Source organism: Asterias amurensis, chromosome 8, assembly GCF_032118995.1.
Source record: "Asterias amurensis chromosome 8, ASM3211899v1".
In the NCBI taxonomy this organism is placed as follows: Eukaryota; Metazoa; Echinodermata; class Asteroidea; order Forcipulatida; family Asteriidae; genus Asterias; species Asterias amurensis.
Genome location: NC_092655.1, coordinates 5,904,614 through 5,932,169, shown reverse-complemented (window position 1 = coordinate 5,932,169; position 27,556 = coordinate 5,904,614). Strand labels below are relative to the sequence as shown.

The window sequence follows — 27,556 nt, the reverse complement described above, 5'->3', positions numbered from 1 at the left end:
TTACTATTTTCAGTCTTCTCATACTGAATGATTATTCATAAGTTGTAATGACGTCACGGTTCATGAAATAACAGTGACTGTTTCATATAGGCCTACAGTATCATGGAGACAAAATGACAAAATAAATTCCAATTATTTTACTTTTGATGAAGTGTTTATTGAAGTGCATATTTTAAAGTGTTTTTTTATTGGGAAAACCGGCATACGTACCAGCACATTTTTAATTGAAAATATGCACACAGTCACGATATGGGGTGGGGGTTGGCGTTGGACAACGTAAAAATAATAGAATAAGTGAATATAATGCAATATATACGGCACAATTGTGTTTAAAGTTAACATGAAACCGAATATTTGTCGCCGTATGGTATTGTGAAACTTTCTTTTTCAAAGCCGTGTGATTACGCAGCTTGTTGAACTACTATGGATTTGGGTAAGTAGTTACTACATTTCTTTATACATCAATTGAAATTGAAACGGTTGCATGCATCAATTTATGATTACAACTCATTTAAGGTGTTTATTAACAACACTCCGTAGGACGGTTACAATCGAAAGTGACGTGTTATTGAACCAAACCCCTCATAATGTGGAAACAAAATATGAGATCCCCAACGTTTGTATTTCGGCCAAATAACAAAATACCCTCCCCTCATCCTTTTTGGAGGCCGCATCCATTTTTTTCTTCAAAAAGACAAAATTGTCGTTGTATTTCTCATTAAACTTAGCAATCTTTTAAGACCGTGTAACTGTATAAAGTAAATGACGACTTTATATTGAAGAATTGGTGGTCAGTTTCAGTTCAATTGCTTGGCGGCCACCTTTTAAAAAAGTAAATAAAAAATTAAAAAGCCCTCAGTTTCCTTTTGTTGAACATACTGTATTAGCGTGTCACAAAATAAGAAGAACACAAACTCACTTTCAATTAGTTAAAACTATAAAATAAAAAAATAATATTGTTTGAAATCAAAATCGACTTAGGTAATAAATAAAACTAGGCCAACTCGACGCACCAGCTGGACCAAATTTCACAGAGCTGCATGTTTTAAGTCAAAAAGGGGCTAAGCACAAACAAACTATGCTTAACGGAATAAGATTTTTTTTTGTAAGCTCTATGATATTGGGCTCAGTTTGTGATGGGCGAAAGCATATAAAAAGAGTTAGACAACGAAAATGTTTATTTCAAAGTTTAAGTTGAATGTCCTATAATCCCCAACATTACATTAGTAATAACCACCAACATATGTTATCATAATATTAATATTTGAGACACGTAATAATTATGAGTCCCGTGTGTGCAATAGTGTAAATAACCAATATTCTTATCGAACTGAACTTTGAGATAATGACATCATTAATAATAATAGGAAAACATATCATAATACACATTTGTCTTGGAAGTGCAACAAATATTTTTGTTATTCCTCAAAGATTTATGGACAGACATGACGATTGACTTGCATTTTTTAATTAATTAAAAGTGTACCGAAATGAGTATGTTATTGGGCCTATTGTCTTACTTTTAAAATTAAACCTCCCTTTTCTACTTTAGAATACCACCCCCCCCCCTCCTCGGTCGCATGCCTATTGTTAAACATGTCCACACAAGTTTATCATGCCCATAACCCATGCTGTGTCATTTGTAGATCGCTCACTTTCCTGTTTTGGACCAAAAGAATGGAACACTCTCCCTATAACCACATCTAGGATGCTAACACTTCCACATTTTCAAGAAACTGCTCACATGTTTTCCATTCCAACGAGTGTATCAACATTAATTTCATCCAACTGTCTTGAGCGCCTTTGAACAACTTTGGTTGATTTTGGCGCTATATAAATTCCCCTTGATTGATTAATCAGGTAACGACTATTTAGTTACTCCTTTAAACAATGGAACGATACTCTTTAAAGCACTACTTTCTAATTTACGTTGGACTAAAACAAAATGACTGTAAATGGTGGTGTTAGACAACAGTGTGAAAAAAACACTTATCACGCGTTCGTCACCCGTGTATCTTATTCTTGGTGACGTGAATCTCCATTTTGTTTAGAGGCGTCTCCATACGGAAGGAAACATGGCGTACCAATGACGTCAGAGACCTGTAGACTCACCGCGCCGAAATAGTGGAGCAGATTCATGGCGCTGTAAACCTGTGTGAACATTAAATCATTGCGTTGAAGAACTGTTAGTTGTACTTGACAATAATATTGTTGCAAGCTGTGAGGAATGGTGTTCTGTAAATCCGAGGAGGAAATACCTTTGCTGTTACTTTTAAGTTGACTCTTCCTAAAAAGTAACAGGCTAAATACTCATATTCGATTATACAGAATATAATTAAATGCCTGCATTATATCACAAAGTACGATGGTGTACAACACCCATAGACCCCGCCACATAGCATGCATAAAATAAACAAAGAGGAAGTTCGTAAAATTAGTTTGAGAAATGTTGTTCACATTTATCTTTAGGAGAGTATACGTTTGGTCAGAATGACAAGAAGCACAGCAGTTTTAGGTACATTAAGAATCATTTCACTTCGTAGTAATGTCGTTATGGAACAAAATATCAGTTCGAGTTTGAGAAACGGTACTGTCAGATACGTTTCTCAGATTGTGTATTCCAATCGAAAACTACATTCTTTCTGCGTAGGTTGAACTTCTCCGGATTTTTACCGATATCTTAAAAACGCATAGAACCTTTGAAGTGAAATGTTCACAAGTTAGTTTTATTGTTGGCCTATGATACTAAGGATTAAAACAATCGAGCGGTTCCAAAAAACAAGGTATACGTTACACAGACTCAAATACGGATAAACTGTTTCTTCAAGTAAACTGCTACTTTTGAAGTGACTTACCATGACCAACCACAGTATAAGTTGAGGTGACAGGGGACTTTCAAGAAGATGGTTGATGAGGAGGGAAAGAGGACCCAGAAATATCGAGTCTAGAGAAGAAACACTGCTCTTGCTCATGTATGCAATCTAGAGTGGGAAATCACCAAAAGATTATAAAAGAAAAGAACAAAACTTGGTAAGGCCGATATTTGCTTAGAAAAGAATATTTCTTAAAGGCACTGGATACTACTGGTAATTACTCAAAAAAAAACTATCATGAAAACTTACTTGGTAACGAGCAATGGATATAGCTGTTTATAGTATAACACATTGTGAGAGACGGCTCCCTCTGACGTAACGAGATAGAAGTAATTTCTCACTAAAATATCCCTTCGATACCTCAGCTGAGGTCTTTCGAATTCAAGGCATTTGAAAGCACACAACTTGTGCGACAGAGGTGTTTTTTCCCTCCATTAATCTCTCGCAACTTCGACAACCAATAATGAGTTCAAATTTTCACAGGTTCGTTAGTTTATGCGTATGTCGAGAAAGTGAGAAGCTTTGACAATTCCAAAGGTGTCCAGTGCTTTCAACAAAACCCATGATTGTGTGTTCCTATAATGGTACCCATTCTGCTTAGCAAACACTAATTTGCCCTGAACAAAATTAGTTGATTCATCAATGGTCTATATATGTATTCGTTCCATATGGAAACTACAAACTAACAAAGAAATTGAGGTGGGAATTTTAACACACATCAGGAACTTGCCATTAGTTTGCAAGACTGTTTCGCCTCTAGGAGTCCAAAGATCATCATGAAGACACAGGGTTGGAACTCGTAATAGTTGGTGCACGTTTTGGTTAAGACTGCGAGGAGGAAAACAACGCCGATGTTAACAACTGGGAAGACTGCACTTGTGCCCTGTCAGAGTAAAGATGATTAAGGTTTTATATGCAAAACAACACAGAGATCCGTGTTATTTTGATGCATGCTTTCTGCATTGTTGTTTGTTAACAAGCTGTTTGTCACTACCGGTTTTAAGGGGTTGGTACACTGTTTTTGTAATAACTTTAACATTAAGCCATTTTGAGATAATTATGGATGAGTAAATTTGTCGGTTTACCCAAACCAAACAGTACACTCCTATAGTGTCCGTCATACCTTAAAATGGAGAGCTGTTGATAGTTGTAGAACATTGTGAAAACGGCTCCCTCTCTTAAAGTATAATAGTTTTTTTGAGAAAGAGGTAATTTCTCACTCAAATAATAAAAGACCAGCTGAAGCCTTTTGTAATACATCTGAGTAATGCAACTTGGGTGTTTTTCTTTCATTCTCTTGCAACTTCGATAACCTATTGAGCCCAAATTGCCATAGGTTTGTTATTGTTTTGCATATGTTGGGATAAACCAAGTGAGATCTTGAGAATACTGGTCTTTGACAATTACCAAAGGTGCCCAGGGGTCGATTTCACAAAGAGTTAGGACTAGTCCTAACTTAGGACTAGTCCTATAGGAGATATACAAATTGCATGGATAGTCCTAAGTTAGGACGAGTAACTAGTCCTAACTCGAGATAAGACTAGTCCTAACTCTTTGTGAAATCCACCCCAGTGCCTTCAACAAACCATTCTCGTCGAAGGAAAATTGACAACCAAATTTGTGTGTAATGCAATGTTTGATTCCCTACTGATCTTACCGCCACTGAAGACCTGGAACCTCGTTTCCAGACGAAAATAAAGTGGTTTGCGAACTTTATGATGGCCATGGCAACTGTACTGAATATAATAATCTCTCTTACGTCGATCGCAACAACCTAAAAAAAATAGACATAAATAGATTCGGTTTATGGACAATGCTTTTTGTTCTTCTTTTTCTCGTTCTTCTTCTGTTTTGTTTTGTTTCTAGCCCTTATTATTGCCGTTCGTTCCCAAATTTCATTATGGTACTCGTATAGACCTTTATCATGCTGCAACCATCTCGAGTTTTTCCTATTGATACAAAACCGAGGCTTGAAGAACAAAATAGTCTGGTTCCTATTCGCAAATGATTATTAGCATTCATCATTGTTATTTGATACGAGGACATGGCCAAGAGGGACGCAGCATGAAAAAGATCTATTGGGTTAACCTGAACATCTGCCGTCACACTTCAGGGTTCGTGAATCGGCAAGAGATCTGCCTATATACTCATACCCATAATCACCTTTGCCCTCGCATAATAATATGTTCACACATTGTCCTATGGTCATGGAGATTCGCAGTTAAATTCGACGTCCATGTGTATACATATAAAGCCAACACCTGTTTTATCTTTGTGGATAAAGACAGGGGAGAAGTCTAGTACCTTGACGGTCCAAACTTCGGGTCCAAAGAAAGCCGTCAGCAGGTAGGCCAGGCACAACGATAGCTGAGATTCAGTCACATCCAAACTGTGAGTAAGAAGAGCGTGAGAGTGAGGGGCTGGATGGTCAGGGCCAAATTTCATAAAGCTGTTAAGCAGAAAATACTGCTTAGCATATTTCTCTGCTAGGCAAAACGAATCATGGGGAACCAGTTGCAACAATGTTTTAAAAAAATTCAAGTTTTATTGCATTATTAACAAATAACAAATTTATTGCAGTATATAAAAAATAGATTTGTTAAAAGTTACAGAGAAAACTCACGTGCCAAATCTTACGATTCCAGTCACATAGGTCTGCCAATGGGCTGTGTAGAACATAAACATTACTGCCAGCATGTAGGTCAAAAATAGGTGAGGCTGGTCGCCAATGCGGAGACAGATGGCGAGCTGTATCCCAACACACACTAAAGTAAGTCCAGAGTGAAAAAAAAACCTCAATCATTATTGAAAACATAATGTCAACTTTTCTTTGTTAAGGTAATGCATACTCATTGCTACCAGACCATGCCAGAAGTATATACGCAGTTTCTTTGCGATAAGTGTCACTCATGTTTCTATTTGTGTATTACACAACACATGGGACCAACGGCTTTTACCCCCCCCCCCCCATCCGAAGGACGCAATAATAATCATGCCTCGCTTACAGGTCACGCAAGTGTCGCTTGCGGGACTCGAACCACATGCCCAAACCCTGCGATCAGAAGCACCAGAGTTTGCGTCCAGTCTGCTTGACTGCTCGGCTACACCAGACGCCAAGCCTGGTTGTATCATGTTGGTAAAGTGACGGTGTGCCATAATTTCACTTTAAACCACATCCACTTCTTGCAACACTTTACATGCCCATGTACATGTATTCATAATCAAACTCTCACCTGCGCTTACTGAGTCACAGGCATGGTCGAAGATCTCCGCTAACTGACACTGGTTGATAAGCAGATTACGTCGGGCTTGCATACCGTCCAGAGCGTCGAAGGCCTGGTACCAAAACACGGCCAAAGCTGCCAACGCGTAAGCCCATTTTGGAGCCTAAAATTAAACATAATTATTTATTTCATAAGAAACCACTGAACAGTACAGACACAGTGGAAACAGTGGCGTCATTTGTAGGGATGGGGGCATCTTTTCGCTCTCCACATGCCCCTTCTGGCTTGTCACTAAGTGAGAGGCACCTCACAACGGTGCCTCACATTAGTGCATTTTATGAGCTCGTTACTGTCGTTAGGACATGAAACTTTAACACACATAAATGCTTTGAAGGCAGTGGACACTATTGGTAATTACTCAAAATAATTATTAGCATAAAACCTTTCTTGGTGACGGTGATCCCCGGAGCGTTCTATTTTCCCTCGGGAAAATAGAACGCATGGGTAAAAAAAAACAAATTAATAGTCCAGCCTTCTAAAATAAACTGTTTTGATCTATGTTTAATACAGGCACGTACATAATAATGCTCGATCTTTATGGTTGGACAAAAGCAATCAGTCTATTATAGACAACTTCATTTGCTGTAATGACTGGATGTAAAAACTGTTAAAAAAGACAGTCTGTTCGAAAAAGCTCTGAAATTGAAAAGATCCATTGAGTGAAGCTGTCCAACCCTAAAAACTGCACTCAGTAACCCGAGCCCATATAGGGTAAGTGTCAAATCACGCCACCCGGGGTCAATAAATAAATTTCCTGAATGAGTTTGGTCCTGATAAATATGAGAAAACTCTGAAACCCGAATTTGACCGTTCTTGGACAGTTGCTTTTGAGTTACTTAAGTGGACGTGCAATCATTAATGTTGTTTGTTGAAAACACGCTTGGTTGGGTAAAATTTTAACTACCGTAATCCCCAAAACCACTCGGCACACAACGCTAAAATTCAGGCGTGAGAGTTTTCTCAAAGGAAACCCATTCAGCAAATTTAAATAGTATCCTTGATTCACCCTGGGAAGTCTATATTCGCCACCCTTAGCACAAAGCATGGACCTTGCAATGGACCGGACTTATTGTAGCCCCAACTTTAGCGTATCCGCACTCAGGCAGAACCCCGTATGCAAAGCTGAGGTGGGGTTTCATAACTAGTGCCTACATAGGTGGAAGGCAGAAGAAAAAACCCACTGAGCAAACCTGACTCTCATATCAGTTTTTTGTTGGGTGAACAGGACCAGAAAAGCAATTTACTAAACGTGTCAATGCACCCATTGAATCACACAAACAAACAATCTAGCTTGCGATGCATACGTGGCATGTCGCTTAACGGTATCTGTGATGCATTTGTTGGTTTTAGCATTTTTGCCGTTAAAAAAAGTATACTGTGCTTGTCTTTAGGTGCATTAGCATTCTCCTCTGAAGCCGAGCAGAGTAACTGCTCGAAACATCGAGACTAACACCCACTGGCTCTTTTCAGAGCCAACACATCTGTTATAATCCCACAAATGAAACTTAATTCATTGTTGTACCTGCAAGTTTACCATCGTTTATAGTTTCTCATGAAGACGAGCATAGTATACTGTTCGAAACGTCGAGACCAAAGCGGCTCATCCCATAGTAGAGACAACACCCGCTGTTATAGTTTCTTCCTAAGTTTTATTTAGTTTAGTTACGTCTTCTAAATTTATTTATTTATTTATTATTAAGCATTTAGGTCCGCTATTCATGGTAAAACCATATCACAGCGTTTACAAAGAGCAATAAATTAAACAACAATAGAACAAAATACTTTTGTTTAGTTACTTCTTTTTTTGTATTGCTGCGACGGTAGAGGAAAATGAGTTGAAGATGATTTTGTCCCATAGTCATTACCTTCTCAGTTGCAGTCGGGGCATAAGACATAAGAATCACTAAACTGATGATGTTGAATGATAAACCGAATACAGTGATCACGTTGCCGTTCAAAGCTTTCGGTGTCACCTTCTGCAGCTTGGTCCAAAACACCCGCATGTAAGGATCCAAGAGAGAATTCCAGTCTTCCACTGAGTAGACATGCTCACTAACATGTCTCAACTGCTCCTGCGTCAGAATTTCACCCATCAACATCTTGGGGTGAGGGAGGCTCGAAATAGATGATCGGTATGTAAGGGAGCTTCTTCGGCGAACTACTGGGTTATACTGACCAATCGACGTTTGTTCAGGTCTCCAGCTACCCTTTGGTTAAGGCGCATGCGACATAACTGAGTTGGTAAAGGCGCTTTTCGGCTTCGCTGCTCGCGCTTGTCTCTACACGTGAGATGTTCAGGCTACCTATAACATTGTCTTGATTGGCGAGCCTATTTTTGTAACTTTCACCGGTAGAGGGCGCCACATGGATTGTTTCGGAGGCTGACTCGGGACACGCACAGAGAAATCGCTGGGGAATCCCCTGTGACAGAGAGGCACACTGTGGGTGCCCTGGGTCTACCCCGGTGTGTGGCAGGTTTTTTTTATCCAGGACGAACGTGGGTAATTATCTGCACACGTTCGTCCCGAAAAGAAAAACGCCACACACCGGGGTTGACCCAGGGAAGCTAAACGAACGCACCCTATACTAACGCCCATGAGATCAGCCTTTTGTCAAAGCCTTCGTGGCTTGGAGAGCCGCAGTCCCAAACGACTGCATGGAACTAGGGACCACGCGCGCGGATATCGGACAGGGGACCAGTCTAAGTTGCAAAATAGTGGCTTCTTATAGCGCGTATATCCGTCACTCAGTGCCGCTCCTTGCGCCGTAACATACAGGGTGCGTTCGCTAGCTTCCCTGGGTCGACCCCGGTCTGCCCGGTACGTTCGGTTAGCTTTGACGTCCAGGGGCTCACCCGGGTCAGCCACCGGTGGCCTTCTTGTGGAGTGGGTCACTTGGGAGTTACCCGAGGTGCATGCCGTCACCACGTGAGGGCGAGTGCTATCGTTCGATTTGCTCTTGTCAGGGGCTCACCCGACGAGTGAGCACCGCGAGGTCGACCCAGGCAAGCTTATCGAACGCACCCACAGTGTTTCCTTCAACATGTGGGACTACGTTTGTATTATGAGACCTTACTTTTTATAGCACCATGTAATGGATAACAAGGTGCTGTGGTGCAACATGCTGCCCGAATCCAGCCAGGAACAACGGGCGAACCCTTTCTCTTTTAGATAAGTGCACTGTTTTGTTTTTGTTTTTTTACATGCGTTACACAACACATCGGGACCCACGGCTTTGCGTCACACCCGAAGGACGAAGCAAAAATGGCTAAGTGTCTTGCTTAAGGACACAGGAGTTACGACCGGGACCCGAACCCAGACTCTGCTGATCGGAGGGGAAGTTCAGTGCTCTTATTCGCTCGGCCAATACACGCCACAAATAAATGAAAATATTGAACACCAATTTTATTTTGTCACGGCAACAAATTCACGTTACTATTTTCAGCACAATTGTGTTTAAAGTTAACATGAAACCGAATATTTGTCGCCGTATGGTATTGTGAAACTTTCTTTTTCAAAGCCGTGTGATTAGGCAGCTTGTTGAACTACTGTGGATTTGGGTAAGTAGTTACTACATTTCTTTATACATCAATTGAAATTGAAACGGTTGCATGCATCAATTTATGATTACAACTCATTTAAGGTGTTTATTAACAACACTCCGTAGGACGGTTACAATCGAAAGTGACGTGTTAATGAACCAAACCCCTCATAATGTGGAAACAAAATATGAGATCCCCAACGTTTGTATTTCGGCCAAATAACAAAATACCCTCCCCTCATCCTTTTTGGAGGCCGCATCCATTTTTTTCTTCAAAAAGACAAAATTGTCGTTGTATTTCTCATTAAACTTAGCAATCTTTTAAGACCGTGTAACTGTATAAAGTAAATGACGACTTTATATTGAAGAATTGGTGGTCAGTTTCAGTTCAATTGCTTGGCGGCCACCTTTTAAAAAAGTAAATAAAAAATTAAAAAGCCCTCAGTTTCCTTTTGTTGAACATACTGTATTAGCGTGTCACAAAATAAGAAGAACACAAACTCACTTTCAATTAGTTAAAACTATAAAATAAAAAAATAATATTGTTTGAAATCAAAATCGACTTAGGTAATAAATAAAACTAGGCCAACTCGACGCACCAGCTGGACCAAATTTCACAGAGCTGCATGTTTTAAGTCAAAAAGGGGCTAAGCACAAACCAACTATGCTTAACGGATAAAGATTTTTTTTTTGTAAGCTCTATGATATTGGGCTCAGTTTGTGATGGGCGAAAGCATATAAAAAGAGTTAGACAACGAAAATGTTTATTTCAAAGTTTAAGTTGAATGTCCTATAATCCCCAACATTACATTAGTAATAACCACCAACATATGTTATCATAATATTAATATTTGAGACACGTAATAATTATGAGTCCCGTGTGTGCAATAGTGTAAATAACCAATATTCTTATCGAACTGAACTTTGAGATAATGACATCATTAATAATAATAGGAAAACATATCATAATACACATTTGTCTTGGAAGTGCAACAAATATTTTTGTTATTCCTCAAAGATTTATGGACAGACATGACGATTGACTTGCATTTTTTAATTAATTAAAAGTGTACCGAAATGAGTATGTTATTGGGCCTATTGTCTTACTTTTAAAATTAAACCTCCCTTTTCTACTTTAGAATACCACCCCCCCCCCCCCTCCTCGGTCGCATGCCTATTGTTAAACATGTCCACACAAGTTTATCATGCCCATAACCCATGCTGTGTCATTTGTAGATCGCTCACTTTCCTGTTTTGGACCAAAAGAATGGAACACTCTCCCTATAACCACATCTAGGATGCTAACACTTCCACATTTTCAAGAAACTGCTCACATGTTTTCCATTCCAACGAGTGTATCAACATTAATTTCATCCAACTGTCTTGAGCGCCTTTGAACAACTTTGGTTGATTTTGGCGCTATATAAATTCCCCTTGATTGATTAATCAGGTAACGACTATTTAGTTACTCCTTTAAACAATGGAACGATACTCTTTAAAGCACTACTTTCTAATTTACGTTGGACTAACACAAAATGACTGTAAATGGTGGTGTTAGACAACAGTGTGAAAAAAACACTTATCACGCGTTCGTCACCCGTGTATCTTATTCTTGGTGACGTGAATCTCCATTTTGTTTAGAGGCGTCTCCATACGGAAGGAAACACGGCGTACCAATGACGTCAGAGACCTGTAGACTCACCGCGCCGAAATAGTGGAGCAGATTCATGGCGCTGTAAACCTGTGTGAACATTAAATCATTGCGTTGAAGAACTGTTAGTTGTACTTGACAATAACATTGTTGCAAGCTGTGAGGAATGGTGTTCTGTAAATCCGAGGAGGAAATACCTTTGCTGTTACTTTTAAGTTGACTCTTCCTAAAAAGTAACAGGCTAAATACTCATATTCGATTATACAGAATATAATTAAATGCCTGCATTATATCACAAAGTACGATGGTGTACAACACCCATAGACCCCGCCACATAGCATGCATAAAATAAACAAAGAGGAAGTTCGTAAAATTAGTTTGAGAAATGTTGTTCACATTTATCTTTAGGAGAGTATACGTTTGGTCAGAATGACAAGAAGCACAGCAGTTTTAGGTACATTAAGAATCATTTCACTTCGTAGTAATGTCGTTATGGAACAAAATATCAGTTTGAGTTTGAGAAACGGTACTGTCAGATACGTTTCTCAGATTGTGTATTCCAATCGAAAACTACATTCTTTCTGCGTAGGTTGAACTTCTCCGGATTTTTACCGATATCTTAAAAACGCATAGAACCTTTGAAGTGAAATGTTCACAAGTTAGTTTTATTGTTGGCCTATGATACTAAGGATTAAAACAATCGAGCGGTTCCAAAAAACAAGGTATACGTTACACAGACTCAAATACGGATAAACTGTTTCTTCAAGTAAACTGCTACTTTTGAAGTGACTTACCATGACCAACCACAGTATAAGTTGAGGTGACAGGGGACTTTCAAGAAGATGGTTGATGAGGAGGGAAAGAGGACCCAGAAATATCGAGTCTAGAGAAGAAACACTGCTCTTGCTCATGTATGCAATCTAGAGTGGGAAATCACCAAAAGATTATAAAAGAAAAGAACAAAACTTGGTAAGGCCGATATTTGCTTAGAAAAGAATATTTCTTAAAGGCACTGGATACTACTGGTAATTACTCAAAAAAAAACTATCATGAAAACTTACTTGGTAACGAGCAATGGATATAGCTGTTTATAGTATAACACATTGTGAGAGACGGCTCCCTCTGACGTAACGAGATAGAAGTAATTTCTCACTAAAATATCCCTTCGATACCTCAGCTGAGGTCTTTCGAATTCAAGGCATTTGAAAGCACACAACTTGTGCGACAGAGGTGTTTTTTCCCTCCATTAATCTCTCGCAACTTCGACAACCAATAATGAGTTCAAATTTTCACAGGTTCGTTAGTTTATGCGTATGTCGAGAAAGTGAGAAGCTTTGACAATTCCAAAGGTGTCCAGTGCTTTCAACAAAACCCATGATTGTGTGTTCCTATAATGGTACCCATTCTGCTTAGCAAACACTAATTTGCCCTGAACAAAATTAGTTGATTCATCAATGGTCTATATATGTATTCGTTCCATATGGAAACTACAAACTAACAAAGAAATTGAGGTGGGAATTTTAACACACATCAGGAACTTGCCATTAGTTTGCAAGACTGTTTCGCCTCTAGGAGTCCAAAGATCATCATGAAGACACAGGGTTGGAACTCGTAATAGTTGGTGCACGTTTTGGTTAAGACTGCGAGTAGGAAAACAACGCCGATGTTAACAACTGGGAAGACTGCACTTGTGCCCTGTCAGAATAAAGATGATTAAGGTTTTATATGCAAAACAACACAGAGATCCGTGTTATTTTGATGCATGCTTTCTGCATTGTTGTTTGTTAACAAGCTGTTTGTCACTACCGGTTTTAAGGGGTTGGTACACTGTTTTTGTAATAACTTTAACATTAAGCCATTTTGAGATAATTATGGTTTGAGTAAATTTGTCGGTTTACCCAAACCAAACAGTACACTCCTATAGTGTCCGCCATACCTTAAAATGGAGAGCTGTTGATAGTTGTAGAACATTGTGAAAACGGCTCCCTCTCTTAAAGTATAATAGTTTTTTTGAGAAAGAGGTAATTTCTCACTCAAATAATAAAAGACCAGCTGAAGCCTTTTGTAATACATCTGAGTAATGCAACTTGGGTGTTTTTCTTTCATTCTCTTGCAACTTCGATAACCTATTGAGCCCAAATTGCCATAGGTTTGTTATTGTTTTGCATATGTTGGGATAAACCAAGTGAGATCTTGAGAATACTGGTCTTTGACAATTACCAAAGGTGCCCAGGGGTCGATTTCACAAAGAGTTAGGACTAGTCCTAACTTAGGACTAGTCCTATACGAGATATACAAATTGCATGGATAGTCCTAAGTTAGGACGAGTAACTAGTCCTAACTCGAGATAAGACTAGTCCTAACTCTTTGTGAAATCCACCCCAGTGCCTTCAACAAACCATTCTCGTCGAAGGAAAATTGACAACCAAATTTGTGTGTAATGCAATGTTTGATTCCCTACTGATCTTACCGCCACTGAAGACCTGGAACCTCGTTTCCAGACGAAAATAAAGTGGTTTGCGAACTTTATGATGGCCATGGCAACTGTACTGAATATAATAATCTCTCTTACGTCGATCGCAACAACCTAAAAAAAATAGACATAAATAGATTCGGTTTATGGACAATGCTTTTTGTTCTTCTTTTTCTCGTTCTTCTTCTGTTTTGTTTTGTTTCTAGCCCTTATTATTGCCGTTCGTTCCCAAATTTCATTATGGTACTCGTATAGACCTTTATCATGCTGCAACCATCTCGAGTTTTTCCTATTGATACAAAACCGAGGCTTGAAGAACAAAATAGTCTGGTTCCTATTCGCAAATGATTATTAGCATTCATCATTGTTATTTGATACGAGGACATGGCCAAGAGGGACGCAGCATGAAAAAGATCTATTGGGTTAGCCTGAACATCTGCCGTCACACTTCAGGGTTCGTGAATCGGCAAGAGATCTGCCTATATACTCATACCCATAATCACCTTTGCCCTCGCATAATAATATGTTCACACATTGTCCTATGGTCATGGAGATTCGCAGTTAAATTCGACGTCCATGTGTATACATATAAAGCCAACACCTGTTTTATCTTTGTGGATAAAGACAGGGGAGAAGTCTAGTACCTTGACGGTCCAAACTTCGGGTCCAAAGAAAGCCGTCAGCAGGTAGGCCAGGCACAACGATAGCTGAGATTCAGTCACATCCAAACTGTGAGTAAGAAGAGCGTGAGAGTGAGGGGCTGGATGGTCAGGGCCAAATTTCATAAAGCTGTTAAGCAGAAAATACTGCTTAGCATATTTCTCTGCTAGGCAAAACGAATCATGGGGAACCAGTTGCAACAATGTTTTAAAAAAATTCAAGTTTTATTGCATTATTAACAAATAACAAATTTATTGCAGTATATAAAAAATAGATTTGTTAAAAGTTACAGAGAAAACTCACGTGCCAAATCTTACGATTCCAGTCACATAAGTCTGCCAATGGGCTGTGTAGAACATAAACATTACTGCCAGCATGTAGGTCAAAAATAGGTGAGGCTGGTCGCCAATGCGGAGACAGATGGCGAGCTGTATCCCAACACACACTAAAGTTCAGAGTGAAAAAAAAACCTCAATCATTATTGAAAACATAATGTCAACTTTTCTTTGTTAAGGTAATGCATACTCATTGCTACCAGACCATGCCAGAAGTATATACGCAGTTTCTTTGCGATAAGTGTCACTCATGTTTCTATTTGTGTATTACACAACACATGGGACCAACGGCTTTTACCCCCCCCCCCCCCATCCGAAGGACGCAATAATAATCTTGCCTCGCTTACAGGTCACGCAAGTGTCGCTTGCGGGACTCGAACCACATGCCCAAACCCTGCGATCAGAAGCACCAGAGTTTGCGTCCAGTCTGCTTGACTGCTCGGCTGCTCCAGACGCCAAGCCTGGTTGTATCATGTTGGTAAAGTGACGGTGTGCCATAATTTCACTTTAAACCACATCCACTTCTTGCAACACTTTACATGCCCATGTACATGTATTCATAATCAAACTCTCACCTGCGCTTACTGAGTCACAGGCATGGTCGAAGATCTCCGCTAACTGACACTGGTTGATAAGCAGATTACGTCGGGCTTGCATACCGTCCAGAGCGTCGAAGGCCTGGTACCAAAACACGGCCAAAGCTGCCAACGCGTAAGCCCATTTTGGAGCCTAAAATTAAACATAATTATTTATTTCATAAGAAACCACTGAACAGTACAGACACAGTGGAAACAGTGGCGTCATTTGTAGGGATGGGGGCATCTTTTCGCTCTCCACATGCCCCTTCTGGCTTGTCACTAAGTGAGAGGCACCTCACAACGGTGCCTCACATTAGTGCATTTTATGAGCTCGTTACTGTCGTTAGGACATGAAACTTTAACACACATAAATGCTTTGAAGGCAGTGGACACTATTGGTAATTACTCAAAATAATTATTAGCATAAAACCTTTCTTGGTGACGGTGATCCATAATAATGCTCGATCTTTATGGTTGGACAAAAGCAATCAGTCTATTATAGACAACTTCATTTGCTGTAATGACTGGATGTAAAAACTGTTAAAAAAGACAGTCTGTTCGAAAAAGCTCTGAAATTGAAAAGATCCATTGAGTGAAGCTGTCCAACCCTAAAAACTGCACTCAGTAGCCCGAGCCCATATAGGGTAAGTGTCAAATCACGCCACCCGGGGTCAATAAATAAATTTCCTGAATGAGTTTGGTCCTGATAAATATGAGAAAACTCTGAAACCCGAATTTGACCGTTCTTGGACAGTTGCTTTTGAGTTACTTAAGTGGACGTGCAATCATTAATGTTGTTTGTTGAAAACACGCTTGGTTGGGTAAAATTTTAACTACCGTAATCCCCAAAACCACTCGGCACACAACGCTAAAATTCAGGCGTGAGAGTTTTCTCAAAGGAAACCCATTCAGCAAATTTAAATAGTATCCTTGATTCACCCTGGGAAGTCTATATTCGCCACCCTTAGCACAAAGCATGGACCTTGCAATGGACCGGACTTATTGTAGCCCCAACTTTAGCCGACAGTGCGGAACGTATCCGCACTCAGGCAGAACCCCGTATGCAAAGCTGAGGTGGGGTTTCATAACTAGTGCCTACATAGGTGGAAGGCAGAAGAAAAAACCCACTGAGCAAACCTGACTCTCATATCAGTTTTTTGTTGGGTGAACAGGACCAGAAAAGCAATTTACTAAACGTGTCAATGCACCCATTGAATCACACAAACAAACAATCTAGCTTGCGATGCATACGTGGCATGTCGCTTAACGGTATCTGTGATGCATTTGTTGGTTTTAGCATTTTTGCCGTTAAAAAAAGTATACTGTGCTTGTCTTTAGGTGCATTAGCATTCTCCTCTGAAGCCGAGCAGAGTAACTGCTCGAAACATCGAGACTAACACCCACTGGCTCTTTTCAGAGCCAACACATCTGTTATAATCCCACAAATGAAACTTAATTCATTGTTGTACCTGCAAGTTTACCATCGTTTATAGTTTCTCATGAAGACGAGCATAGTATACTGTTCGAAACGTCGAGACCAAAGCGGCTCATCCCATAGTAGAGACAACACCCGCTGTTATAGTTTCTTCCTAAGTTTTATTTAGTTTAGTTACGTCTTCTAAATTTATTTATTTATTTATTATTAAGCATTTAGGTCCGCTATTCATGGTAAAACCATATCACAGCGTTTACAAAGAGCAATAAATTAAACAACAATAGAACAAAATACTTTTGTTTAGTTACTTCTTTTTTTGTATTGCTGCGACGGTAGAGGAAAATGAGTTGAAGATGATTTTGTCCCATAGTCATTACCTTCTCAGTTGCAGTCGGGGCATAAGACATAAGAATCACTAAACTGATGATGTTGAATGATAAACCGAATACAGTGATCACGTTGCCGTTCAAAGCTTTCGGTGTCACCTTCTGCAGCTTGGTCCAAAACACCCGCATGTAAGGATCCAAGAGAGAATTCCAGTCTTCCACTGAGTAGACATGCTCACTAACATGTCTCAACTGCTCCTGCGTCAGAATTTCACCCATCAACATCTTGGGGTGAGGGAGGCTCGAAATAGATGATCGGTATGTAAGGGAGCTTCTTCGGCGAACTACTGGGTTATACTGACCAATCGACGTTTGTTCAGGTCTCCAGCTACCCTTTGGTTAAGGCGCATGCGACATAACTGAGTTGGTAAAGGCGCTTTTCGGCTTCGCTGCTCGCGCTTGTCTCTACACGTGAGATGTTCAGGCTACCTATAACATTGTCTTGATTGGCGAGCCTATTTTTGTAACTTTCACCGGTAGAGGGCGCCACATGGATTGTTTCGGAGGCTGACTCGGGACACGCACAGAGAAATCGCTGGGGAATCCCCTGTGACAGAGAGGCACACTGTGGGTGCCCTGGGTCTACCCCGGTGTGTGGCAGGTTTTTTTTATCCAGGACGAACGTGGGTAATTATCTGCACACGTTCGTCCCGAAAAGAAAAACGCCACACACCGGGGTTGACCCAGGGAAGCTAAACGAACGCACCCTATACTAACGCCCATGAGATCAGCCTTTTGTCAAAGCCTTCGTGGCTTGGAGAGCCGCAGTCCCAAACGACTGCATGGAACTAGGGACCACGCGCGCGGATATCGGACAGAGGACCAGTCTAAGTTGCAAAATAGTGGCTTCTTATAGCGCGTATATCCGTCACTCAGTGCCGCTCCTTGCGCCGTAACATACAGGGTGCGTTCGCTAGCTTCCCTGGGTCGACCCCGGTCTGCCCGGTACGTTCGGTTAGCTTTGACGTCCAGGGGCTCACCCGGGTCAGCCACCGGTGGCCTTCTTGTGGAGTGGGTCACTTGGGAGTTACCCGAGGTGCATGCCGTCACCACGTGAGGGCGAGTGCTATCGTTCGATTTGCTCTTGTCAGGGGCTCACCCGACGAGTGAGCACCGCGAGGTCGACCCAGGCAAGCTTATCGAACGCACCCACAGTGTTTCCTTCAACATGTGGGACTACGTTTGTATTATGAGACCTAACTTTTTATAGCACCATGTAATGGATAACAAGGTGCTGTGGTGCAACATGCTGCCCGAATCCAGCCAGGAACAACGGGCGAACCCTTTCTCTTTTAGATAAGTGCACTGTTTTGTTTTTGTTTTTTTACATGCGTTACACAACACATCGGGACCCACGGCTTTGCGTCACACCCGAAGGACGAAGCAAAAATGGCTAAGTGTCTTGCTTAAGGACACAGGTGTTACGACCGGGACCCGAACCCAGACTCTGCTGATCGGAGGGGAAGTTCAGTGCTCTTATTCGCTCGGCCAATACACGCCACAAATAAATGACAATATTGAACACCAATTTTTTTTGTCACGGCAACAAATTCACGTTACTATTTTCAGTCTTCTCATACTGAATGATTATTCATAAGTTGTAATGACGTCACGGTTCATGAAATAACAGTGACTGTTTCATATAGGCCTACAGTATCATGGAGACAAAATGACAAAATAAATTCCAATTATTTTACTTTTGATGAAGTGCTTATTGAAGTGCATATTTTAAAGTGTTTTTTATTGGGAAAACCGGCATACGTACCAGCACATTTTTAATTGAAAATATGCACACAGTCACAATATGGGGTGGGGGTTGGCGTTGGACAACGTAAAAATAATAGAATAAGTGAATATAATGCAATATATACAGCACAATTGTGTTTAAAGTTTGAAACCGATTATTTGTCGCCGTATGGTATTGTGAAACTTTCTTTTTCAAAGCCGTGTGATTAGGCAGCTTGTTGAACTACTATGGATTTGGGTAAGTAGTTACTACATTTCTTTATACATCAATTGAAATTGAAACGGTTGCATGATTACAATTCATTTAAGGTGTTTATTAACAACACTCCGTAGGACGGTTACAATCGAAAGTGACGTGTTATTGAACCAAACCCCTCATAATGTGGAAACAAAATATGAGATCCCCAACATTTGTATTTCGGAGTGAGTTATTTTTTTGCAGACAGTGTTGCCAATGTATCCATATCGACCATCATGTATTGTTGAAAGTTGTATCTAAAAAAGGGTAGACAAATTCAATGTTTTCAATCTTTTGCAATTGCCAGGTACACTTGCCCACTTGACGGTGTACTTTCTGTTGATTGTGGCTTTGGTGGTAGCCGGCACCGAAGCTTGGATAGACGGTGACGAGGCCCCACTATTTACGGTCAACCAGGCATACTCACCAACTCGCTATATTGTCATTTTGGAGGTAAAATCGAGAAGTTAAAAACAAAGGCCCTGTCAAAATAGTGTCAAAGTTTACCCCAAAGTGTGTGAAACCCAGAATTATTTCTCTGCAAATCATTTTAGGTTTATAATGAGTTAATTACCACAATGGCATAGCAACTACATCAGTTTTTGATGGCGATGAAGCTATGACAAGTACGGCTGTATAGGTCGTCGGCCAAAATCGAAGGGCTGGGGTTCGAATCCCACCGAGTAATATGTCTGTGATATTTGTTTTACAGGACTCGGGGAAAGTACTGAGTATACAGTTCTAACACATCGGTGTATGGGTAACTACAACGATTCATTGTCTACCTATAACATAGTGCAGATCTGTAACCACATTTAGCTGTACCAGTTGGGAAACGGCAAATTTGTCAAAATGATGACAAAGTATACATACATTACCTAAGGGAAAAACAATAATAATTAAGTAACGAATTAATAAACGTTTCATACAATTTAATTATTTTTCAAAGGATGATACACCAGCCAAGAGATTTGTACATGAATTTGACCGTCAAACACGTGACCTCGGCGACGTTGGTTGCGTCATTCACAAAACATTTGACCACGCCCTGAATGGTTTTGTTGCGGATTTGTCTGAGACGTGTCTAAACCGAGTAAGTGGTAAATAGCTTTGATAAAACGTGATCTCTTAAAACAATGGAAACATAATGAAGGAAGTATTTTCATTATTATGATGACTGATTGAGCATTTAATAAGACTGAAAACATAAATGATGAACACATAACTTCAGTGGTTGAAAGGTGGTCACGGTGGAAAAACTTCCACTGAAATACTTTTGCTTTGAGTTTTTAGGGGTTGAATAAATTGAGCACGCAAGTCTAATAATAGACAATGCTTTGTAACGGTGGAAGGCGAAACAATACAAACTTTCCCCAAATATTTTTGCGGGACTCTGATGACGAGTATTCTGCTTAAATGAAGTGTATAAGTTTGGCAATCACTATTAGAAAAGACACGTTACTGTCAGTTACGTTTCTCAGATGGTGTATTCCTTTGGAGGGAATTTTTCTTGCCTTTGTTTATTTTCTCCCTGGTTTTCGGCGGTATCTTACGCGACACAATAGAACAGATCCAAAAACCATGTTATTTTTTGCATGTATTTTTTGCATGTAAACTTTAATTCTTTCTCATACTTTGTTATTTCATGCGTGGGCCTAAATGTTGGGTCACATAAAAAGTGAATACTGTTAGATGACAATGACCAATGGTGTCTTCGTGTTGTATTTGGAATATTCAACAGTCAGAGAACTAATACGTGAAATTTAGAATGTGTTTATTTGCTTTCCTCCGTTTCTAGATCCGTAAAAATAAGTCAGTGCAACTACTTGAGCAAGACAGTACAGTAAGGGTCATGCCAGTTGACTTAGACGACGAATACGTGCACTCAGAATGGATACAGTCATGGGGGTTAGACAGGGTGGATCAACACAATCTTCCACTGGATGGGGTTTATGAGCCCGCGGGTAAGTGTCTTAAGACCGGTAAGTATGAAGACCGAATTTATCTGACGTCACCACACGGTAAATCTTGGCCGCGCCATTTTGGAGTCAAAATTGGGGTGTGGTAATGCGCAGTATCGGGAAATGAGTGTACGTTATTACAGTTTTGACTTCCAAAATGACAGGCTGCGACTACGGCTGCGACTGTTGCTAAAGGTGTTGCTAAGGACGCCATAGAACTCAACGCATAATGACGCAGCTATCGAAGCCGTAGCCGTAGCTATCAATGTAGACACGGCCCTTTTCAGTCGACTCAGGTCTCTTCGAAACCAAACCAAATCAAGTGCACCTTCGGTTGAGGGGCCCAAACCGGCAAATGGAGCCATAAACCGGAGCCACTACCAAAACCATTGTTTTCCTGAAAGGGCATTAAGCCCCGCCCATGATATCGTATACTAAATGTATTCTCTCGTCCAAATCGAAGGTGATGGTGAGGGAGTTAATGTGTACGTCATCGACACTGGTATACGGGTTTCTCACGAGGACTTTCAGGGGCGAGCAAAGGTGGCTTATGACGTATTTGGAGAGGATGTAAGCATTTTTAAACCGTGGTAATAAATTGTATACAAACATTCAGGTATGTCCTTCTGTTATTCGAACGATTTTTTTAAAAATGTGTTAGCTAGCAAGGGAGCCATTATTTAGTGGGACATGCATACGTACACGCATGTAATTCCCGGGGTAGGCCCTACTTGCACACTTTTAAACCTCCATCCTAAACACGGGCAACCCGTATTGAACATGCTGTAATCTCAAGCCCGTGAGCGACTAAAAAGGCTAAGCTGTGACAAAGTATTATTTTTTAGCGGTTACAACTATTATTTCTCCCCACTCGTAGGGAAACGACTGCAATGGGCACGGTTCACACTGTGCAGGGACTATTGGAGGCGCCCTCTACGGTGTGGCAAAGAAAGTCAGTCTATACGGGGTGCGAACATTAAGCTGTACGGGTACGGGGCCCGCTTCAGATGTTATCACAGGTAAGCACTTGTTTTTTGTAAAAGTGATTATATGCATTGTCTCGATCATTAATGAGGGGTCTTCAGGTTTGTTTCTTGACTCTCGCAGTTTGATTTATTTTTCGATAATAACAACCATGTACATGTAGTCTGTTTGTCATTTTAAACATTGAAGGTATTGACTGGTTGATACAAAATGCCAAGCATCCAGCCATCGCATCAATGTCACTTGGTGGCCTCGCCTCCAGGGCCGTTGACAAAGCAGTGAAGAAGTTAACCAGCGCTGGTGTATTTGTGATAGCTGCGGCTGGAAATGAGGCAGTCGATGCGTGTACTGTGACGCCCTCTCGTGTTCCCGAGGTAAGCAGTGTTATTATTTCGCTCGTCCCCAGCGCCTTGCTTTAACCAAAGGCGCTGGGATGGGCAAACGTATAGAGTTAACCCAACGGTTCTTTTCAGAACCACCCCAACTCATTTAGAGATTGTTATTACATGGTGTTACCGCAAACTCTTCTACATCTTATCTCCACCATGCAAAGTTTCAAATCCTACGTATCATGCACTGTCATTGGTTTCAAAATGCGCAGTCCCATCATGCATCACACTCACACTGCACCATATTTCTATGCACTGCATACATGACGTACTTCCTGAACAAGAATCTGTGCAAGCGATTAGCCCATCCCAGCGGTCCTGGATAGACTGGCCGCTGGGCCTAGGCGAATGTTATTATGGGTGCGTTCGTTTAGCTTCCCTGGGTCGACCCCGGTGTGTGGCGTTTTTTTTTCCAGGACATACGTGGGTAATTATCTGCACACGTTCGTCATGGGAAAAAAAGCCGCCACACACTGCGACCCAGGAAAGCTAAACGAACGCACCCTATGACAACATGGTTGCATGTGGACTGGTCCCCTGACAGGCACTGGTTTTACCGACCCAATGATTTCATTAGATACAATGATTTGAGTGGATAAACTAATAGTGACGTAAAGTTTCCATGTCTGTGTTTTGATTGGTCGGAGGTGTCAGCTGCACTTTCGTTCGTCTGCATTCAGCGTGCATAATGTCTGTTTACATTGCACATGTTCATGCACTTCATTTTTTTTTTTAATTGACGGCGAATCTCCCTGTGAAATGAATATGCAGCTTGTCTGCTGCCACCTAGTGTCCACCTTGTTGATTCAATGTATTAAAAAAGATGATAGCCAGTTTTATGCCTTTGTGTGTTCTGATATCTTCAGGTGTTTGCTGTTGGGGCTATTGGACTGGGCGACATGGCACCATCGTTTTCCAACTACGGTAAATGTGTTGATATCTTCGCTCCCGGAGTGTCGATCCGGAGCGTCGGGATAAAGTCAGACACGGACTTTATAAGCCTCAGTGGAACATCTATGGCATGCCCACATGTTGCCGGTAGGTCCATCCAGTAATACATTCTATTACGCGTGATTCAGAATAATCAACGATAAAAATCAACGAAAACAATTGACGCAAACGTATCAGAGGAAAACAAAATGTTACCCACGTACAAACACTCTTGCACACAGCTTTGTTTCACATACACTCTGTGGGCATTCCTTTCTCATGAACAGAATCAGAGTCCAGCTTCCTCTAATAGACGATTAGAGCATACTGATCGAAACGTCGAGCGGGAACCAACGGTTCATTTCAGAACCACCAAACTCGTTTCGAGATTATCATTACATGGCGTTTACCGCAATTCTTACCGTATTTCCACCATGGAAGAAGTTTCAAATCCTATTTGTGAACACTTGTTTCAACACTATAACAAAACCTGTTTGAATGTGTGGGGAAGTCCACATAGTGTCTCAACTGCACTGTGTGGGCCTTTTTTATTCTCAGTTCCACACTTCGGATGTAACGCTTAAACATGCCCACAGCAGGATTGCACACATGTAAAATCTGTATATTGTTTGAGATGGCAGACTCGCTAAAAAAGCCTTCTCAGCCTTGCACTTTTGAAGCACACTACCCACGATGTCCGGCCTCGTTTCTTCTGCCAGTAAGAAACCGATCACAGACCAAAGAAAATAGCCATTACAAAAACGAGAATATGAATAAAAGGGAAACGTCATCCCCGGTTACCTTCAATTAAACCCGACTCGTGTGAACATATCCCTTGGCTACCGTCAACTTCGATTTACACCGTGGAAGTGGCCACGCAGAAAGCAGCTGCCTCCCTTTTTCCCGTTATTGATCGTTTCTCTGGTGACAAAATACATCTTTAATACCTCACACGTAAAGGCATTTACACTGGAAACTCTCCTTAAGACACTTGACACTTTTGGTAATTGCCAAAGACCAGTATTCTCACTTGGTGTATCCCATCAAATGCATAAAAATAAAAAAAATCTGTGAAAAATGTTGACTCAATATAGTTTATCTACGTCAGCTGCAAGAGAATAATTGTAAGAAATAACACCCTTGTTGCACATTAATTTGTGGGTTTTTTTAGGCCTGAAGTATTTTATTATTTTAGTGAGAACATACCTCTGTTCTCAAAAACTTCGTTACTTCAGAGGGAGCCGTTTCTCACAAACAGCTCCCCGTAATGCTCGTTACCGAGTAGCTGACGACCGTTTTGAGTAGTTACCAATAGTGTCCAGTGCCTTTATGTACGGTACTACAATGCACTATCACCTCGAGTTTGCAAGGACGTGTGTATTTCTGTCTTTGATATTAGTGTAATTATCAGTTTTAATGACTGTCAGTTGGTTACGCCGAAGTGACCGCCGTTTGAATTTGCATACGATTTAATGCGGTGTCATGGTTCTCTCATCAGTGTTGAAGGTCTATAGAGCTATCTCAATCGTCTGGTCGCTTCCGTCTAGGACTTGATGGTCAACCATATCGCTTAAATCGTCCACACTATGTTCAGGGATTTTAAACACTATGTGGACTTACACATGTCCACACAGTGTTATTTACAGTGTTGAAGAATGGGATTTTCCTTGTGTACAGAACAAAATGTCACGGTCCACACAGTGACTGCATCACCGCAATACAAACTGTTTATTTCTATGCTTCATTTGTTCCACTGTGGAATGTAAATGTTGTTTGTAAAAAATTATGTTTCTCTTTCCTTTTCTTTTCTTTTTGGTTTTGCTCCTCTCAGGTGCTGCTGCAATCAAGTTTTCAAAGAATCCAAATATGACAAGAGAAGAGTTAGAGGAAGCTCTCCTAAACGACGCAACCCAAAATATCGTCGTGTCAGCAAAGGATAACACTCCTAACCGTCTCCTCTACGTTCAAAGTGACCAAGACTAGTTTGATTGGAAATAATGATCAGTTTGCAAAGTGGTTCTTATCATTACAGGAAAGCTTCATTAAAAAAAAGTTTTGACACAAAAACTTGGACAATACATTATTTCCACTGAGTTGGTTGTGTTATCAGTGAATTACTTTGATCATAAAACTGTAAAAATGTTAAGAAGCGAGTCTGCCTGGGTCAATTAGCAGTCTCAACTCGCGAGAAAGTTATGAGAGAGCCGTTTTCGAGCTTTAACCACAACTAACATTTAGCGACTTGCCACAAGTCTCAAGTCTATTTGGTCCGTAACTGTTGTAGTTCATCCTAAATCGATTTAAGTGAAGATAATTTATCAAAACAGAAACACTGATCCGTCGTTAAGCAAGTAATTGTTGAAACTCAAATGTATACCCAATAAAAAAATAACTGACATTTAACAAACGACATCATTAACTCTCTTCATTTCCCAAACCTGTATCCACTGCACAAATCAAACAACAACTCAGTTTTTCCAGGCCAGAAAGCAATTAAATCTAATGAAGTCATCTAAATCCTCCAACAGAAACCAACTATGAAGGCGGGTTATCATGACAAGAAGTTGATATACTAAGCAATTAGGTGAAGTCCCACAACTGAAACTTCAATTACTGGGGAGGGGAAGAAAAAACAGTGGTTCGCCCCCGTTTTGTCGACGGTTCAAGAGGGAGAAGATTTGGGTTAACGATCTGAACGGACGTACCGGGTGGAAGAGGAGTCCACCATCGCAGAGAGAAAACAACCGCCGTCTAGTCCGACATAATTCCCCACGGGCAATTTAGGGCGGGCAGCATGAGGCACGACAGAGCCCGGAGTCTCCTCTTATTACACTCCGATGATCTTCAAGAGCGAAGTGGTGAAGAATATAGAGTTAGATACTTTCTGTCATGTAAGAGGAGTGGATACTATAAGGCATAATGCATTAATGACATCTGCAGAAGGCAGTTTTAGATTTAGATACTTTTTGTCATTTAAGAGGTGGGGACACTATAATGCATTAATGACATTCTGAAAAAGGCAGTATAACTCATTTCACCGGCGGGAAAATGCAATCAGGGGACATACAGGATGGCTTGGTTTATTTAAAATAACCCCTAGGCTTTCAGTACACACATTTCCCAAACCGGCCTAGATTGTTCGAGATCTGAAGTGTGTAAGGGAATATTTCTGGCAGTAGTTATGTCAACTTGACGTGGTAATTTTGAACCGTACTTTGTATAGCGTTGCGATTTAGAAATACAGATCCTCTACTCTGCAATGTCTGTTTAAAGGCAATGGAACTATACTTGCTATTGCTCCTCGTATAAAATGGCATTTAGACGTTGAGGGCTGGGGTTTGATATAATTATAGACCTTTTCGCAAATACCGGGGCGCGCGCGTAAAGCTTGGAATTAGGTGCATTGTGGTCTTGCTGGTATCCAAATTTGATCCATATATATCCCACAATGCACCTCATTCAACAGTCTGCGTTTGCGCATTGGTATTTGCGATAAGGTCTATGGAGAGGGGAGGGGCAGACTTGGAGTACAATAACCATGAGTTCCCAGAGTACTAGAAGAGTACGTCTGCTGAAGAAGCACCAAATAATATTACGAATACATAAACGAACTCTTATTTCTTATAACGGTATTCTTACGGCCAACCCAATTAAATGGGAGGAAGTCTTGCTTGGTTATTTATTTATTTGGCTACGGGCTGACGGGAGGGAGGATCACGGTATTACATGGTATTACTTTGGTTGGTGTATGCTCCTCATTTATAATATATGGTACTCTGGCATTGGGCCGTACAAAGGATGATTGAAGTACCCACTTTAGCAGCAAAATGTGATCAGAAGCTATAGGAGGCATGAATAAATAAAGATGGATCGGATGAAATGCCGCGTCCCACCCTAAGGCGGGCGGAAATGATGGAAACTAAGTTACAGCAGAGGCCTTTACAGCAAAGAATAATAATCTCAGCGAGAAATTTGTCTTTATGACCGTTAAACCCGGAGGTTCTATGTTTGTGACATTTTAGTACATGATGCACGAACTTTTATAACAAGCATATAACAGACCATGTGCACGACATTATACAAGTTTAAAAGC

The 27,556-nt window shown here is 40.7% G+C and overlaps 3 protein-coding genes across 3 annotated transcripts; 1 reads left to right on the top strand and 2 right to left on the bottom strand.

Annotated features, from left to right (window-relative positions):
• Window positions 1-194: 194 nt before the first annotated feature.
• On the bottom strand, window positions 195-8,534 carry LOC139940682 (cholinephosphotransferase 1-like). The gene is made up of 8 exons (XM_071937045.1): window positions 8,023-8,534; window positions 6,107-6,260; window positions 5,497-5,638; window positions 5,178-5,262; window positions 4,531-4,647; window positions 3,604-3,756; window positions 2,856-2,981; window positions 195-2,151 (listed from the first exon to the last, which is right to left on the bottom strand). The coding sequence occupies exons 1-8, from the start codon at window positions 8,254-8,256 to the stop codon at window positions 2,017-2,019; spliced, it is 1,146 nt and encodes a 381-aa protein (XP_071793146.1). The 5' UTR covers window positions 8,257-8,534; the 3' UTR covers window positions 195-2,016.
• Window positions 8,535-9,839: 1,305 nt separating this feature from the next.
• Window positions 9,840-17,725, bottom strand: LOC139940686 (cholinephosphotransferase 1-like). Its single transcript, XM_071937046.1, has 8 exons — window positions 17,207-17,725; window positions 15,392-15,545; window positions 14,785-14,926; window positions 14,466-14,550; window positions 13,819-13,935; window positions 12,891-13,043; window positions 12,143-12,268; window positions 9,840-11,438 (listed from the first exon to the last, which is right to left on the bottom strand). The coding sequence occupies exons 1-8, from the start codon at window positions 17,438-17,440 to the stop codon at window positions 11,304-11,306; spliced, it is 1,146 nt and encodes a 381-aa protein (XP_071793147.1). The 5' UTR covers window positions 17,441-17,725; the 3' UTR covers window positions 9,840-11,303.
• Window positions 17,726-18,631: 906 nt separating this feature from the next.
• LOC139940744 (aqualysin-1-like) lies at window positions 18,632-25,836 on the top strand. The gene is made up of 9 exons (XM_071937111.1): window positions 18,632-19,199; window positions 19,507-19,652; window positions 20,149-20,292; window positions 20,998-21,163; window positions 21,624-21,730; window positions 22,038-22,179; window positions 22,334-22,518; window positions 23,400-23,571; window positions 25,295-25,836. The coding sequence occupies exons 1-9, from the start codon at window positions 19,190-19,192 to the stop codon at window positions 25,444-25,446; spliced, it is 1,224 nt and encodes a 407-aa protein (XP_071793212.1). The 5' UTR covers window positions 18,632-19,189; the 3' UTR covers window positions 25,447-25,836.
• The last annotated feature ends 1,720 nt before the right edge of the window (window positions 25,837-27,556 follow it).